This window comes from Ptychodera flava, chromosome 11 (genome assembly GCF_041260155.1).
Source record: "Ptychodera flava strain L36383 chromosome 11, AS_Pfla_20210202, whole genome shotgun sequence".
Classification (NCBI taxonomy): domain Eukaryota; kingdom Metazoa; phylum Hemichordata; class Enteropneusta; family Ptychoderidae; genus Ptychodera; species Ptychodera flava.
Window position 1 is genome coordinate 287,217 of NC_091938.1, and position 19,127 is coordinate 306,343.

Below are 19,127 nucleotides of genomic sequence, written 5' to 3' on the forward strand. Positions count from 1 at the left end.
CAATATCCTTTCTTTTACCAACACAGATATTCCCTTAGTTTCCTTGAAAATATTGTGTATGGCTGTCAAAAATCTATGTCGATAAAATTACAAAATTGCTATCTCCTCCGCGGAAAAGGGGTTGATCTTCTCATTATTCACAGTGAGAAATCTGAAGATTATATGTACCAGAACTACGTTGCCAGAATTTTGAAATATGGACTGAGTTGTTCTGTGTACAGAAGAAATTTGCTTCAGTTCAGTGAGTGATCTCCATGTGCACGGATCATGGAGAATTGTGGGTGGCCTCACTTACTGTGTGCCCGAGACCATGATTGGAAGGACCTCACTTTTGATAATTGTAGGGGTCATACTTGCTGTTGATATGGATGCACTCATTAATTCCTCATTACTTGATAGCCATTTCATCATCATCGTTGCAGAATCCTACCAGTCTCATTTGCCAATATGACATCTACCGAAGACCAACACTACAACACATGTAATGTCAAAGGAGTGACCTAAGCTGATATGGCCAAAAATTTGTTTTTCCATCAAAGTCTCTTCACGAAAATGCGTAGATCGGTTGGTAACCTTCTTCTTTTCTAATGGGATTGAACCCATAATAAAACAACAAAGATTGGCAAAAAATGTCTGATTTTTTTAAAAACAAGAGTATAAAGGTTTAGGGTCAGGGTGTTCAGATGAGGTCAAGTTGATGGAAAAACGCTCTTTCTATTTGGCCTACCAAAAGAGATCCCACAAATATACTACACATTAGACTCTTTGTTGAAACCAAGTTTATTTGTGATTTCCATAAATAATTTCCAATCTTTATGGCAATGTTTTGGTTTTTGTAAAAAGGCTTTATAAATTTCTGACTACGCTATATATAAAATACAGTGAGTGTTACTTAAATTGCAAGAGAAAGTCAGACCCACACTGTCCAAGTTTGAATAGAGACTCCTTTCCAAAGTCAGATCTACACTGTCCCATTCTTCCCCTAGAGATTAAAGTCCTTGGTGGCCACTTTGAATAAAAGTTGTATTCTAAATTCATTTCATGTCATAACACACCTAGCCAAAACTGAATTCTCATTTGATAATACATGGTTAGAAAGGATAGATCAATGTTTGTGCTGAGACAACATAGATTCCTTACACAGCATGTTCAAGGAATCACACTACGAAACGTTCAATGTGCATCTATGCATGCACAAAAATTAGTACAGAAAAGGTGATGGCTATCCTCCACATTCCAAGTACACATAGTTTGGAAATTTCTGTCCAGAAATTCACTGGACCGGTGATATATCTTTGAAGGTATACTGTCTTACAATGTACAGACATGAGCAGATATTATAACCTGACACATATAGGTCACAATACATACATTGTAATGGCTTTCGGTATATATCTTATCTGAAGGGAAATACTGATACTTAGTAATATTTAATAGTTTTAGTATTTCACCTACGCATGAGAGATACACCCAAACTTGTTCCCCTGATATTGAAAACTATCATTGTTCAAGTTACATAACACAAAACATAAGCTAAAAAAGTACTTTCCACTTTGGAACTGTAGAAAATGTTAAAGAGTTTCAGTAACTGACAAATATGGCTATTCATTTCTTTCTGTAGTAGCATCAATCTCTACTTGCCAAAAGCACTTTGTAACTGTTAAGTTTTTCCTCCAAAACTATTACATCTGACATAAAAAACTACTGAGTGCCAACTGGCCTCCCTGCTTCAGTTACTGAGTGTCATACACACTCATGTACTTCATCAACTATGGCTAAAAGAAATGAAAATTTCTCATCTCCTAGAGTACTTGCTACTTAAGGCTAACTTCAGTGGCCAATCACTACACTGTAATTACACTCTCCTGCTGATATTGCCTTTCTGTGGATCAGAATCTATGGCCTTCAGAAAACTAAATGTACTATGCAAATGTTTTTTGACTGCTCTGGTGTCAGTACTGGGGAAAATACCAGCATGAACATATGACACGCTAAAACACAAAATTTCCAAAATTAATGGCTTTTTGCAATGCTCTTACTGGCAAAGATCATCCATATGCAGCCCAACAGACACTGACAATGGTTACCAACAAAAGTTACTCTTAAGACAGACTCAATTTATCAGTATACAATTCATGAAGTCTTAATATTTGTCCTGTATGACATGAAAAGTTTGAATTCAAAGCTTACAAAGAATATGAGGCCATACTTGGTCCACCTTTTACATCTGAAAAATTCTCTATATCTGAGTAATACATTTCATTATATCTAAGAAATACATTTCAAATGAAAGTTCACACATTACAAACAGTGCTTGAAAAATCAAGCCTTGAAAGGTGCTTTTGGATGTAAGTTCTATTAAAACATACAAATGCACTGTAAGATGATACCCTGGAAAACATTTGAGTACTTTCAGAATTCATTGCAACTGAAGAAAGATAAGACAAAAATTTCTAATCATTGATATTTATCAATTAGGGATATTTATAGGCATTCAGGCTTTCTCTTCTGTAACAAAGATACAGTGTCTGTGTAGGGACTTGTAATTATAACACCCCTCCAATACTGTGTTAGTGTTGGCACTTACATTGATGACACCCCTCCCCCTCCCATACACTTTCAGGACTTACACTGATGGCACTCCCTCCCCTCCCATACCAATAGAGCCACTGTAATTATGTAAGACAGTCATGTACAGTAAAACAACACAGGCAAAATCCTCATTAATGTAAAAGACCTCTCTTTGATAATTTAATTGGGATAGATTTAACAAATGAAAACTTATCATTTACCTTTTAACTCTGGCCTTGGTTTTTACAATACAGATTAATTTGAAGTGTGGAGAACCACAAGGACGTAACAACCTCAAACTCAGTACCTACAAATAAATATTGTACTGGAATCACATTATTGTAAGTATAATATTTACTCAATTATATACCGGTAAATCAATTCATTGAAGAATCTCTCCAAGGCACAGACAGATTAAACCAATGTATTACTCTGATCACAAATACTGAACAAATACCAAGGCTTTGATTTTACATGCTTTAGATAACTTAGTTTTTCATATTGTGTATACAGCAATACAACCTCATGCGGCTCACCACATGACAAGCAGACTCAGCTGTTTCATCAGGGCTATGGCTAAAATAATTCTATCGGGACAAGGAGTTGACATAGGAAGGAAAACATGTGTGATGTATAACACTGAATCTACAGACAACTCTTACAAAACTCTGTTCTATACCCAACCAACTACAAATTACAAACTTTTCTTGAAAATATAAATTATTCATGACTTTCAAGATACTATACTCTAGTAACTTTGGTTTCTAATATTCTTTCATCTGATAGAGGGTATCAACTCCACCATTAATTTCTTTTGTATGTCGCTTAGCATAGCTGTCCCTGGCTGAAGTCATACACAAATTTACATCTTTAAGGGGATGAACTGCTCAAAGTACAACTGAAATCTGTCAAGTAGCAACAATAATACCCCTTAACACATCTATGTACAATAGAAGTCTACCAATGTTTAACTTAAAGTATTCTACTTGACTCAATAACACATGTCCTGATCATACCCTATGGGGTCCTGATCATAACCCATGGGGTCCTGATCATACCCCATGGGGTCCTGATCATACCCCATGGGGTCCTGATCATACCCTATGGGGTCCTGATCATACCCCATGGGGTCCTGATCATACCCTATGGGGTCCTGATCATACCCCATGGGTTCCTGATCATACCCTTTGTGGAACAATTGGATATCAGATCTGCAAGTCTGTACACAAGGGTTACATATGTCAATAGTGTTTACATACAAAGAAAGAAAATCCTATAAAATGACAAATTAACAGTTAGCACATCGAGGTGTACAGCATGTACATAACTGATTCAAATTCTGTTACCAAGTGGTCAGATTCAGTTGTACAGGGTTAAGTATTATATTGAAGAAGTAGATTTTTTAAACTTTCATTCTTGAATATTTACTCATTTTTTTGTTACAATAACAACTAAATACTTGTCAAGCATTGTGCTTTTTGACATACAATCACAAGTGGACTAAAGGAGAGAGCTATTTTGTTCAAAGCATTGAAGTGTTCGGTGTTCAGTAAAACACTTCAGCTTCAAGGGTTCTTTCAGGTAGAAATTATACCATGTTATATTTTTTTTCCTGACAGTATTTGTCATTAGGTGTTTTTCTTCCTTGTGAAATTTGCAGTCATTTCTGGCAAATTGAATAAGTCATCTTGCTTGATAGGAGTTTAATCATCATCAATGACGATTGGTTCTTGTGGAATTGTTGTGGGTGGCAGTAGAGTCTTCGCTGGGGCAGACTTCCATGGACAGCGGGCAATTTGTCTTTGTTGTGAGATGGTCAGCTGTTTTCGCAATTTCCTAATCAACAAGAAAACAACAAAACTATTACATCAATATGGGTAATCTCATTTTGAAAAACGGTGTGGAAATATAGCAGAGCTGGTAATACTGACCTGGTAGATTCTGTGGCATGGAAGATTGAAAATACTGACCTGGTTAGTTTCTGTGGCATGGAAGATTGAAAATACTGACCTGGTAGATTCTGTGGCATGGAAGATTGAAAATACTGACCTGGTTAGTTTCTGTGGCATGGAAGATTGAAAATACTGACCTGGTAGTTTCTGTGGCATGGAAGATTGAAAATACTGACCTGGTAGTTTCTGTGGCATGGAAGATTGAAAATACTGACCTGGTAGTTTCTGTGGCATGGAAGATTGAAAATACTGACCTGGTAGATTCTGTGGCATGGAAGATTAAAAATACTGACCTAGTAGTTTCTGTGGCGTGGAAGCAAACATCTTCAGGTGCATACATTGAATTAGTTCGCTTTCTTCTTTTCACTGGGTGGCTGTCAGATCGTCCAGAATGTGTGAACTGTTGACCACCATTCATGCCAACACGCCCCTGTGAACAGAAATGTAAAATAACTGGACTCTACAAGGCAAACAAGTTTCAAAACGTTCACTAACACATGTACATTTGTTTTTGTACGTACTGTTTTATCATGAGAGGACTTATTTCTGCTTATCACAGTTCAGTCATGAATATACAAAAACTACTATTTGTCAGACATTCAACAAGGATTTTGCAAATTACAACTATAAAATGGCAACTGTGATATTTTGTTTCTGTGGATGTTTTGATTGACACTATGTCAAGTATAAGAAAAATTACAGCAACAATTACAGCAAAAAGTGACATAATTTGCCTGAATATCCATCTGCAGAAGCAAATGTCAGACATGTGATGCTGTATTTAGTATATCAGACCTATAATGTGATGCTATATTTAGTATATCAGACCTATAATGTGATGCTATATTTAGTATATCAGACCTATAATGTGATGCTGTATTCAGTATATCAGACCTATAATGTGATGCTGTGTTTAGTATAGCAGACCTATAATGTGATGCTGTGTTTAATATATCACATCTACAATCGCAATGGAGACAATTCATGCATCGAGGAGCACACATGTACTTGAATTTTTTTATCACCCCTTTCATTTGTCCAAAAATCCACCTTTTCACATTCTTTTAAACCTTTCTTTTCTTTTCACAGACTGAAATACACAGAAATCTGGGAAAAGATATAAACTTACAGAAGTAGCAGATAGCTGTTTAGTTGCTATGGTCGATTTCTGACCATCAACACGTCCACCAACTTGTTCTGTGAAGCGTAAAGAAGATATGACATTAAAAATAAAAACGAGAACTTCACTACAGAGCAATATTATTGATCAACACAATATGATAATATCTTTTGACAATCTGAAACTGATACTTCAAATTTCTTATTGTAGACAATGCATGTCACAAAACATTCTCTGCCAAATATCACTTTGAAAAAACTTGGTCATTTTTCTGTAATTTGTCAACCCCAAGATTAAAATATTGGTTGGGTTCACCTTTCAGCATGACAACCAATATTAAGATGGGTGAATACCAAATGTACAATTATGCATACAAACATAAATCCCCCACTTTCCTGGTTTCATTATTCTTCTGTTTTCAAAAACATACTCCACTCTGACATGGTCAACCATGTGAAATTTTTGCATTTCATTTTGAAAAACTAGACAACATAACAGTGATTTTGATTGGCAATAAAGTTCTTATGTTTGGAATAACAAGTCATTTCAATTTCACATACTAATTTTAATCATTTCTTTTGAATGTCAGTTTTTCAATTGTTGCCAAAACAATGGGAATACATAATGCAAAACAAAACTACTTCTTTCAAAGAATATATTACATTTCATAAAGTAGTGTCAAGTTTTTTACTTCATTTTTTTCATCAATACCAAAATTGAGCTGTTTTATCTGAAACATGTAACCCCTCTATCCTTTGAGAAAACTATTTCTACCATACTAAACTTAAGACTCCCTGCCTTCAGTGAATATATAATCATGTCAGCTTTGATGAGGAATATTGCTATGAAACAAGAGTTGGTTATGTGCAACACAATCTTAGTAAGTGCCTGGGTACTGTAGGTTTATTTTCAAATTGATAGTTATGGTTTTAGAACTCAACATACTGACTAGAATTCAAAGTCTCAAATCTCAAGAATCATTGGAACACACTGACTAGAATTCAAAGTCTCAAATCTCAAGATTCATTGGAACATACTGACTAGAATTCAAAGTCTCAAATCTCAAGAATCATTGGAACATACTGACTAGAATTCAAAGTCTCAAATCTCAAGATTCATTGGAACATACTGACTAGAATTCAAAGTCTCAAATCTCAAGAATCATTGGAACGTACTGACTAAAATTCAAAGTCTCAAATCTCAAGATTCATTGGAACACACTGACTAGAATTCAAAGTCTCAAATCTCAAGATTCATTGGAACGTACTGACTAGCTGAATTCAGAGTCTCAAATCTCCAGAATCATTGGAACATACTGACTAAAATTTAAAGTCTCAAATCTCAAGATTCATTGGAACATACTGACCACTGAATTCAGAGTCTCAAATCTCAAGAATCATGGAACATACTGACTAGAATTAAAGTCTCAAATCTCAAGAATCATTGGAACGTACTGACTAGAATTCAAAGTCTCAAATCTCAAGAATCATTGGAACATACTGACTAGAATTCAAAGTCTCAAATCTCAAGAATCATTGGAACATACTGACTAGATTAAAAGTCTCAATCTCAAGAATCATTGGAACATACTGACTAGAATTCAAAGTCTCAAATCTCAAGATCATTGGATCATACTGACTAGAATTTAAAGTCTCAAATCTCAAGATTCATTGGAACATACTGACTAGAATTCAGAGTCTCAAATCTCAAGAATCATTGGAACATACTGACTAAAATTCAAAGTCTCAAATCTCAAGATTCATTGGAACACACTGACTAGAATTCAAAGTCTCAAATCTCAAGATTCATTGGAACGTACTGACTAGCTGAATTCAGAGTCTCAAATCTCAAGAATCATTGGAACATACTGACTAGAATTCAAAGTCTCAAATCTCAAGATTCATTGGAACATACTGACTAGAATTCAAAGTCTCAAATCTCAAGAATCATTGGAACACACTGACTAGAATTCAAAGTCTCAAATCTCAAGATTCATTGGAACGTACTGACTAGCTGAATTCAGAGTCTCAAATCTCAAGAATCATTGGAACATACTGACTAAAATTCAAAGTCTCAAATCTCAAGAATCATTGGAACATACTGACTAGAATTCAAAGTCTCAAATCTCAAGAATCATTGGAACATACTGACTAGAATTTAAAGTCTCAAATCTCAAGAATCATTGGAACATACTGACTAGAATTCAAAGTCTCAAATCTCAAGAATCATTGGAACATACTGACTAGAATTCAAAGTCTCAAATCTCAAGAATCATTGGAACATACTGACTAGAATTCAAAGTCTCAAATCTCAAGAATCATTGGAACATACTGACTAAAATTCAAAGTCTCAAATCTCAAGATTACAATGCTGAAATTGGATCTTTGACATAGGAGCCTAGCACCTACTAAATATAAACATTACATAAAAGTTAAAAAGTGAAAAAGAAAACAACTGTTTATTCAATTGCAAAGCTATATTCAGCATCAATTAGCTCTCCTCCGGTATTGATCAATACACTTGCACAACCTATATACACAACCATATCTCATATATGAAAAGGGCAATTGTAGAAAATTTTCATCGATATAATATTGACATGCGAGGTGAAAATTTTACTACCAATATAAATAATTATTGGTAACTTTCCTTCATGTTAATAGTTGAATTTTGCAGATTTACAGTGACATGCATTAAATCCACAGTGTAACAATAAGCCATACTAGTGATCGGTACAGCATAGTATTAAACCACAGAACATTGTTACTCATTGACAAAGCGCACACCACAACACACGGTACAATGCAACACTGTTCATTACATTTACATATACACATAAGTCATACAACAGTGCAATACTACTAAGTACATGTTCAAAGTCTTTGTCCTACAACCAGATGAACCCAGACAACCTTGACATTTTTGGTTCATTGACCAAGGTTATTGAAAAGACTGGTATGTTTTGAACTATCACTGCTGACATATTTCAACATGTAGTTACAAACGAAAAATACTGGAATTCTCAAATTGCAGAGTATCTTTGAATATTTGTGATCAACATGTTTAAACCACTGTCTGATAGAAAAACTGGGTGAAAATTCAACTACTGTGCTATCAAATCCTTGCAAACGGGCATGATATTCATATTAAGGAAGAAAATTTTCCATTTTTTGGACAATAAAGTTATTCTAATTCTAATTCTAATTTTTTTCAGCTGCATCATTAAAGTCACAGCTACTACTGTACACAAGTATTGATCTAAACACTGCGTGTTGTCAAGGATTATTACCTGTAAGTTAAAGACCTTTACAGGAAGTTTAAGATGTGATTTTAGTTCTGAAGAATTAAAAAGTGAAAATTTGAACAAAGTGGTTTTTTACCAACAATAAAACAATACGTCATGCAATACATCTTTTGTAAACATCTTACAGAATTATATTGTCAGATAGTGAGTAGATAATAGCTATTACTGTATGCAGAATATAACTGCGTATGGTGAAAGCAACTTGATCAGGAAAAAACAAAGCAGTCATGGCCTGAACTACAGTATATGAACAAGTATGTCTGGCTTCACCTAAGTCAAGTGATTAATGACATTTAAATCATCTAAACAAATGAAGTTACATGTGTTGTACCTTTGATTGGCACAATTTTACTGGCTGATCTAGATACCATAGAAGACAACTGATTACGTTTAACGATTCCACTTGCTATTCAGTTGGTCAGTTGTGTAGGTTAAGAATTATAAAATGCAGCATGTTAGTACAGTACACACAAACACACACAAGACGTGATATTTTTACAATGGAGCATAGCTGCTCTAACATATCACGTTTCAAAAGTACTGGTAGCATATGCATCAGGTCTGACAGATTTGGTAAATGAAGTTACAGTTACTGAAAAACAGCATTCAGTAATTCACTCAAAAGATCATGCTGGTACATCCAGCATCAAACATGACATGCATACCCTAACATAAAATAATTTCACACATTGACAGTTTATAGACCACTTTATCATTGAACTGTGTGATGATATGACATGATGGATTAATCAGCCATATGACATTTCAGAAAGAGTATCCATTTTTGAACTCAATCAAGGTTACGTGTAGCAGTTCCTTGTCAAACTGGAAAAGACAACACCAGTCATATGATACACATCATTCACAACCACCACCTGTGACATACACTGACTACATGAACTCACCATCAAGTCCATTGTGCTGTTCATATCCACGTTTTCTGAGGATTGTTGGCGATATCGTGTTTATACCTGAGCTGCTATCCTCTTTACCTGTTAACAAATTTAGCATCAGTTATTGCAACTCTAACGTCAAAAGCCATAAAAGACAGCAATAAATGTTGTTTTACATCACTTGCATGTTATGCAATGTAACCTAGAGAACTGGCATGGCAGAATCAGAAATAATTCCTAGTCTACAACTCTATCTTCCTTATGATGAAAGCATTTAATCACTCATATGGATTGACCTGCTGATGAGGACACTGATTACTGCTGACCCATACTGCGATGTCCGTTCTCTAAAAGCTTTATTTCTTTTTTATCCATACTGGACAAAACCGATATGTGTTTGGTTAGCCATGTAACAACTTCACATATACACAGGGGGAAATACAATGAAAGTTATTTTGTACAGATTCTGCCACTAGTAACTAGTGACCAGTCACATTCTATCAGTAACTAGTGACCGGTCACATTCTATCAGTAACTGGTGACTGGTCACATTCTATCAGTAACTACTGGTCACATTCTATCAGTAACTAGTGACCGGTCACATTCTATCAGTAACTAGTGACCGGTCACATTCTATCAGTAACTAGTGACCGGTCACATTCTAAAGCATGATTACCTTTCTCTGGTTCTGTTCTGTGAATAAATGGAGACAATGGTGGTGGAAATGAAAGTCTTGGTGGTTCTGTCTTGGGCTTGGCTGGCTCCAGACATGCTGGTTTCTCCACATTGGTATCAATACCAAGTTTACCGACTACAACATCTGACGTTGGCCATTGCTTCTTCTTTAAGACAAGATCTTTAGCTGCATCTGGAAGTCGTACCTGACCTGAAGAGAAACCAAGACATTTTGTATGTTACATCCACTTTGTAGTCATTACACGATATAAACTGGTAAGTGATGTCAGTCAGAAAGCAATAGGTCATTGTAGAGCTATGTTTGCACATCATGGTAGCTTTGATAATTCTCATTGAAATCAAATTCATTTCACAGCTATCATTTCAATAAATTTTTTCCCAACGACAAATGGAAATTTGAAGGACTTATAATTTGCATATATTCATGTAAAGCGTAGACGTGTCTGTATGGTAGCCGATCCGAAGTCAAAGCAACACCATGAATTCCATACCTGCCACCAAATTAATGAACTTGAACACTCTTAACATGATTCCACTTATTATAATACAGCCATTTGAGGACTGCAGTGCTAAAAACCTTTCTGTTACAATTTGGCTTTGATTTGTGATTGGTGTGTGATTTCTAACTGTGTTAAATCATAGGAAGAGTGAACAGTGAAGATTAACACTGGGAGACAGAGTTACATTATACTGTAAGAGGAGTGATGGCAAACAGGAAAGGGGATCACCTTGTGTGTATGAGAAACAGAGTAAGTGTGTGTGCATAAGGAACTTGTCAAACATACATATGACAACACTGAAAGAACACAGAAGTGTATAATTTCTTTGCAAACACAAACTTCAAGCACAATACAAGTGGTTTTACAAGAACATTCTGATTTACATATTGACTTGAAGCGTACTCAGACTGATTGGCAGTCAGTGCAGCAGCATGAAGAGTTCATGGTGTGAAAAGCATGACAATTTCTACTTTCTCTATGGGATTCCCATTCACTTTGACTCATGTCTTCTCATTTCTATTAAATCATTTATATCATTCTGTGTTCAAACATGAATGTCATGGTGACATCACTGGAGTTCAAGGACAGTCTTTCACATTAGTTGGGACATTGGAAGCATAACTGACATTTTCATTTAAACATTTACTGTTTAAATCTATGTACAAGAATACCACAGCACCAAGGTAACAAACAAGGTGAGGAAATTCACAGCATGAAAACCAACTCATTGCAAACATTCTGTCAACACATAAGCCAATTAATTGGCAGAAAAATCTCATCAATCAAACCATTTGCTAATCAAATTGAATACTGAAATACAACAACCAATCAAGTGGCATAAGTTATATATTACGGCCAGTGGATGAAGCAATGAGATTTTACCAGAGGAATCGATTGACTATTTATGTAAATAATGGTATATGAAATGACCCAAATCTCAAATAAGGTAGTCCACATGCTAATCCAATGAATTCTCACAAAAATTCTCTTTGATCAAAGATAGAGAATTCAACTGTAATGCATGCACTAATCAATTTTTCAGTTTCCAAATTTTGTTTGGTAACTTACATTCTTGTTTGATTGCAGCGATATTGATTGGTGAGAAAGGTGCCCTGGCATGATGACGAGCATTTAACAAATCTTTGCATATTCTTCTTGAAATTCTAGTTAAGGTTGTAGAGCTTAGGAAGAATGCCTGTCTTGTCTTCAGTACAGTCAGCTTACCGGAGCTTGTCTTTATAGTCAACCCATGTACTGTCTGGCAATGCCGTGCTAGGTGGGCTTTTAGTTTGAATTCCTGTAACAGCAACAAATTCAAATTACTATCAAGCCATGCAAAGCTTCCTTTTCAACTTCTATCTTAATTCCCACACCAAATTTTGAATAGGAAACTCCAGATGGAATGATCTTACACCTAACTTGCAGCATTGCTAGTAGTCAACATGCATTTCAGTTGTAAATTGTGAACATAGAATTAACTTCAATCTCATTATATCAAAACCCGATTACCTGCCTTTCTCAACACAAGATAACCTTTCTGACTTGTACAGCTCTCAAAGAGTAAAACTACTTCATGACTACTTAAGTTTCATCAGTATCCCTTGTTGTGAAGAGTTTTATGTTAATAACTAACTCGTTAAAGATTATAAATTGCCATTTCACTGGAACAGGCTTTAAAACTTCATATTATGTTTCTTAATCATATCATTAGATTTGATTGATTCATTCAAAAATCCTGTAAAGATAGAGATGTAGTAAAGTCCAACCTTGCCACAACCACTGATGGTACATCGATATGGCCGATGTGCACTCATGTGGGCAGCTAGACGTTCTTGGCGGTAGAAAGCCTTGTTACACACATTGCATGCATACTGCGGTTCTTGGCTGCGATTTGGAATGGGACGATCGCCCTCTGGAGTAGAAAGGTGGAAAGGAAATAACTTAGCTTCTTCAAACAGAGTACAAATTACAAAACTGAAGCTCTCTACACCACAGTACCTTCCTAGATCGATTCCTTTACATTACCCTAGGAGTCTACAACCGTGACTACCGTTGTCAACACTTTCTGATTACCTGCTAACAGTAACTTTACTGCAAGCAAACAACCACTATCTTGAGTAACTCTCTTGTAAGCTAACTAAAAACCACTTTCTTTGTCATAACGTCGATGACAGCTGACAGTTTAAAACCACAAGTTACTTTGGTAGCTCTCTGCTAACCAAGCTATTGCTTTAACTTTCTGACCATCTCTTACCATCTCCAAAGTGCAGTCTACTATCCAGGAGGGTGGCCATTCTTACAAGTATCTGCTCTGCTCAGTTTATGCTCCATGTTTTACAGAAATGAAACTGTCTTTTGACATATGGTGTTTCAAATATCTCCGTACTATTAAGTTTTATACAAATCTCCATAACAAAACCCCATGGTCACCACTGTCTGACCATCAAAACCCCATGGTCACCACTGTCTGACCATCAACAAAACCCCATGGTCACCACTGTCTGACCATCAACAAAACCCCATGGTCACCACTGTCTGACCATCAAAACCCCATGGTCACCACTGTCTGACCATCAACAAAAATATACCTGATTGAACTTGAACCTGATCATCATTTTTAATGAAAGAAACTCATCTGGCATCTCACTGGATTTAGAAATCACATCCATTTGGTTGTATTCAAGATCAGCCACAGCAAAAACGTGACTGATGAATGTTGTTTTGTCAATACACTGGTAAAAATACAGCCATGATCCATCAGTTACCAAGAATACTACTACAGCTCTGTGATTTGGTCAAGAAATGCTAGCCAGCATATCTTATATGGATTTCAAGAATAATTACACAAGTCACAGTATATGACAACACCCTATATAGTCTGTCTGTCTACAATAGTTTACAACCATTCAAGATCCCACTGTAAATTTGCAAAACCAAGTAAAATATCTCTCTGAGGATAAATCTTCTATACCGTGGATGACAATCCCAAAACACAAAAACAGATGACAGAAAAAATTGGAGAACTTGACTCTTTCAAGTGATCTGATTAAAGTGAATATGGCGCTGCTTGGTAAATCTATTGAAGAGAATTTTGTAGTTTGCAAAAGACAATGTACAGTGCTTTTTGTGTACTTATTATTTGCATCATTATCAAAGCTAATCTATAGTAGAAGTGAAGTATTACAGGATATATGGGAAAGATCAATGCCCTGTGAGTTCTCCCTAGGCATAATTTCCAAATGTCAAGTTTCAGTTGACATTACTGTCTGACATTGACAGGTAAAATCTCGTCTAAATTAGTCTCACAGTGGCACAAAAGACTTGGATACTGCAATGGTTCAATAGTGGGAGCTAGATGTGGCTCTGGCACTGTGACAGAGGCATAATAAAATGGTGGTGGAGGGACTGCGGCAGAGACAGTCCCACCATGGTGGTGGGACAGTGGCAATGACACAGTCCCATCATGGAGGGACTGTGGCAGTAACACAGTCCTGTCATGGTGATGGGACTGTGGCATTGACACAGTCCCACCATGTGGAGGGACTGTGGCAGTGACAGTCTCACCATGGTGGAGGGACTGTGGCATTGACACAGTCCCACCATGTGGAGGGACTGTGGCAGTGAAACAGTCACACCATGGCGGAGGGACTGTGGCAGTGACAGTCCCACCAAGGTGGAGGGACTGGGTCAGTAAGTAAAACAGTTCCATCATGGTGGTGCAGGGACTGTGGCAATGACACAGTCCCATCATGGAGGGACTGTGGCAGTAACACAGTCCTGTCATGGTGATGGGACTGTGGCATTGACACAGTCCCATCATGGAGGGACTGTGGCAGTGAAACAGTCCCACCATGGTGGAGGGACTGTGGCAGTGATAGTCTCACCATTGTGGAGGGTGGCAGTGATAAAGTCCCATCACAGTAGAGGGACTGTGGCAGTGACAGTTCCACCAAGGTGGAGGGACTGTGGCAGTAACACAGTTCCATCATGGTGGTGCAGGGACTGTGGCAATGACACAGTCCCACCATGGTGGAGGGACTGTGGCAGTGACAGTCTCACCATGGTGGAGGGACTGTGGCAGTGATAGTCTCACCATGGTGGAGGGACTGTGGCAGTGATACAGTCCCACCATGTGGAGGGACTGTGGCAGTGATAGTCTCACCATGGTGGAGGGACTGTGGCAGTAACACTAATGAAGTTGCACAGTGATGACAGTTACAGTATGGTAAATTTCCATAGTCATCAGATACCTTTGTCTGCCTGCCAATATTCATCATCAATCCCACAAACTGGTTATCTATCTCAGTGTTCTCCCCAGAGCCATTAAAAAATAGTGGCCACTACTTTTTATTTTGGTAAAGTAATAGAATATGATTAATTTAACAAGGTATTTACTAGTGTATGCTATCAGAAATTCCTGGGGAGAACACTGCCATCTGCCTGACAAACTTGTTACCTAGCTACCCTACACACTAGTTCATATGGACTTCCGGTCACACTTACCTTACAAAATATTCACTATTGTTGATGTGTTCTGTAAAGTTGATTGCTTCTACATTTAAACATTATATCATGTATCAATGACAGAAACTCACAAAAGGCTTGGCCAAAGTGGACACAATATGAGTTCAGATTAATCAGGAACTTCCCGGATTATTGTAAATCTATGTAAATGTATAAAAGCCACACTACTGATCGGACATGCCGTGTTTGGTCCCAGAATCCCATAATTTTGCCATGTTTCAGACGTTCATTGTCATTGAATCTTGCATAAGATATCTGTGAATATATAGCGACTAAACTTGAATCAAAAATACACTGAAAAAATGGGAGTTGTTTTGTCGGAGAACGCATATGTTTCAAAATGTGTTCCCTGTACGACCATTTGCAAATGTCACGAAAGTGCCCGTCCGTCATGATTGTTCAAATTTCTCATAAGGAGAATTCAAAAACTCCCGCCCAGTGTATGCAAATGGCTGGGTCATCAGTAATCCCCCTATTGTGCGCCCAAGGTCCTGTAAGTTCCAGTTTAAATGCCGCTGCAATTTTTGTGATCTCTACAAGACAAAGATACCATCAAAGTGGCACATAAGGTACATTTCTGATAAAATCTCGCTCTCTGGTTAAACAAAAGTCACATTGTTTGGGTACATCTATGTAACTTCTATTGGTATCTTACTATCTAACTCCCTTCCAGTATCATCATGATTTCTCTTAAAGCTCCATAAGCTGTATCTTTTAGCTATTTTTTCACAACTTTTGTTTAGCGGTTTCCCTACACTTTCTGCATTGAATCCCGGAACTGTAATTTAATGCCAAGTATTGGGCATGTCAACACAACCTATATGAGTATAGTCTCCATTGTTATTGTCGAAAAATTGTATTCAAGTCCGGACTAGAATTCATTTGTAAACAATAAACAATGATCACTACTCACATACAAGCTGTGTTAACGAAAAGAATACTCAAAATTTCAGCATGACAAACAGATTAGGGTCAGACACAGTAGTTGATATACAAAAGCAGAATACCAAAAAACTTGCCACTTGTTATGTACAGCTTATGTCCCTGTAACTGGTAATTCTGTACGGGATGTCATGTCTTTTCAAGTTATTTTATTTCAGTATTCATTTTAAATTATGTCAAACTTCCAAGGGATGGCAACCTTATCTATTCTTGATGATCAGAAATTGATTCCTCTCCAAAGCAGTGTATGTGACAGTCAAAATGACAACACTATGACAGATAATAAATTGTTATTTCATATTTTTATATTTTCCTCTATCTGCAAAAGTTCTATTGTTCTTAAAAATACAGCCTTTATTGTAAAAGCACAAGTCTCCAGCGATAGAGGTAAAAATTTAATTTTATTGAGTGGACTATAAGCAGTTAGTCTACCACACTCCTGTGGGGTGGACTGTATGCAGTTTGTCTACTACACTCCTGTGGGGTGGACTGTATGCAGTTAGTCTACCACACTCCTGTGGGGTGGACTGTATGCAGTTTGTCTACCACACTCCTGTGGGGTGGACTATATGCAGTTTGTCTACCACACTCCTGTGGGGTGGACTATATGCAGTTTGTCTACCACACTCCTGTGGGTGGGACTGTAGGCAGTTAGTCTACCACACTCCTGTGGGGTGGACTGTATGCAGTTTGTCTACCACACTCCTGTGGGGTGGACTATATGCAGTTTGTCTACCACACTCCTGTGGGGTGGACTGTATGCAGTTTGTCTGCCAATCCAGGGGGATGGACTGTATGCAGTTTGTCTGCCACTCCCGTCTCGGACTGTGCGCAGTTTGTCTACCACACTCCTGTAAGGTGGGCAATCTACCACATTCCTATTTGCAAAATTCTTCAGAACAGTAACTTGCCTGACCCTCACTTTAAAAATTGAAAATCAAAGGCGAGAACTCATTGTTCAAACATTCATTGTAACTGTGCATATACATCTGCAATATCAAAATGCTATGGAACAAGCATGTAAGCATGGGAGGGGGAGAAGGGAGGGAGTAATGAGGGAATGAAGAGAGGGGGACAGGTTTGGATAGAGGAAAGAGACACAGCAGATCAACAGAGGGATGACACCATCACCAATGATTAAGCACATGCAGAAGGGAAGCTATGAGCATGTTAGACATAGCAAACAGCCTGGCAAAGACCAAAGTCAACATTCCTACCTGGAATGGAACCATCAACAACACGATTGGGTACCGGTCTATCCCCATCTGTAAACAGTTATTAAAATTATAACAAAAAGGCATAAATTATTTATGTATAAAATACATTATATGAATTTATTGGAGGTGAATGAGTTAGAACACACAAATTATTTCATATCTCCTGAAAGCGTTCACCTGTTAAAATTATTTATAAATACAATGTATTTGCACCATAAGGAGGGATTTGATATTTTATTCAAACAGAAAAATAGAAGAGTACGGCCATATTTTGTATGATCAAGGTTGGTCATGGCTCACTTGTAGAGTTGATGTAATCTGGTTTTGCCACGTAATGACATTGGCAAATTATCAGTGACACTAATCAAACTTCCCTGATTAACAATGGTAGGACACTAGATCTGCAGTGAATGCAGCAGAGTTTTCTCTCAACAGTAAACAGTAGATTGTGTTGTGCACAGAAATGTCAGCAGGGGCATTATTTATCATTTCATCGGAGTAGATTCCTCTAGGTAGTTTTCACCAGAGTTGTTCTTGGTATCCTAAAATTTCCAATACACAGGAAACAGCAAAAATATTGCTAGACTTTCCTAAGTTAAGTTCAGACTCTCTGAATAGATTTTTATTGGTTGAGCCATTCTTCAAAGCTTGGACATTTTCAGAAGACACATCACCTCTTTGTCTGTGGTTCAAGACAAGAACTATGATAGAAATGTTATGGTAGAGATCAACTCAAAGACTGTCGATTTGGAATTTGTGTCTCACTCCAGTTATAAGAACCTGGAACAGCTAGCTCCAAAATGAAAATAAAAATGCAATTATAAATTGGTAAAAGGATACCATCTGTGTCATATTTGTCAGATGGTGCAGTTTTAAACAAGCTATCACTTTCTTTGAAGTAAAATGAACTGGGACTTGAAAAAGGGCAATTCATCTTAGAATCACAAAATGGAACTGTTGAACCAACATTCACTAAGTTTATCAGTCATCAACTTACTCATCCCTATCCACTGTTGGAACTATACATACAATATTTTTATTTTTGCTTATGCACGAACCATCTTACCAATTTTTTTAAGTCTGTGAAAGAGACAGTCTAGTTACTCACCTAATCTGGTAGGCATTTTAAGTCCTCCATATTTCTTCCAATAAATCCAACAGGCTGCACAAAGTCGACACTGCATATTGGCTGGACCCCATGAGTACCACTGATAAGATGAACCTGCTGTTAGCGTAAACATAAACAATAATATCTATGAAACTTGCCATTAGGGTAAACATAAACAACATCATCTGTGAAAACTGCTGTTATGATATAGATAACAAGTCATCGTAGATGACACAGTCCCCACTTGTTAATGGGTACTTTGATTACAAGTCCTCAGAGAGGATAGAGTCCTCTTCATTA

General features: G+C 37.0%; 1 protein-coding gene across 7 annotated transcripts in view; it reads right to left on the bottom strand.

Annotated features, from left to right (window-relative positions):
• Window positions 1-762: 762 nt before the first annotated feature.
• The window catches only part of LOC139143199 (metastasis-associated protein MTA3-like), a 42,415-nt gene continuing 24,050 nt past the window's right edge, over window positions 763-19,127 (bottom strand). Inside the window, exons 11-19 of one of the 7 annotated variants that reach the window (XR_011554554.1) lie at window positions 18,828-18,944; window positions 17,720-17,767; window positions 12,803-12,948; window positions 12,105-12,333; window positions 10,517-10,726; window positions 9,853-9,939; window positions 5,653-9,353; window positions 4,817-4,953; window positions 763-4,407 (exon numbers count right to left, since the gene is read on the bottom strand). Coding sequence is in view for 6 of the 7 variants with exons in the window: in XM_070713334.1 (XP_070569435.1) it covers window positions 4,275-4,407; window positions 4,817-4,953; window positions 5,653-5,720; window positions 9,853-9,939; window positions 10,517-10,726; window positions 12,105-12,333; window positions 12,803-12,948; window positions 17,720-17,767; window positions 18,828-18,944 (1,175 nt within the window). In the remaining variant the exon portion in view is untranslated. The remainder of the gene's footprint in view (window positions 4,408-4,816; window positions 4,954-5,652; window positions 9,354-9,852; window positions 9,940-10,516; window positions 10,727-12,104; window positions 12,334-12,802; window positions 12,949-17,719; window positions 17,768-18,827; window positions 18,945-19,127) is intronic. The other 6 variants (XM_070713335.1, XM_070713336.1, XM_070713334.1 and 3 more) reach the window with 6 other exon arrangements.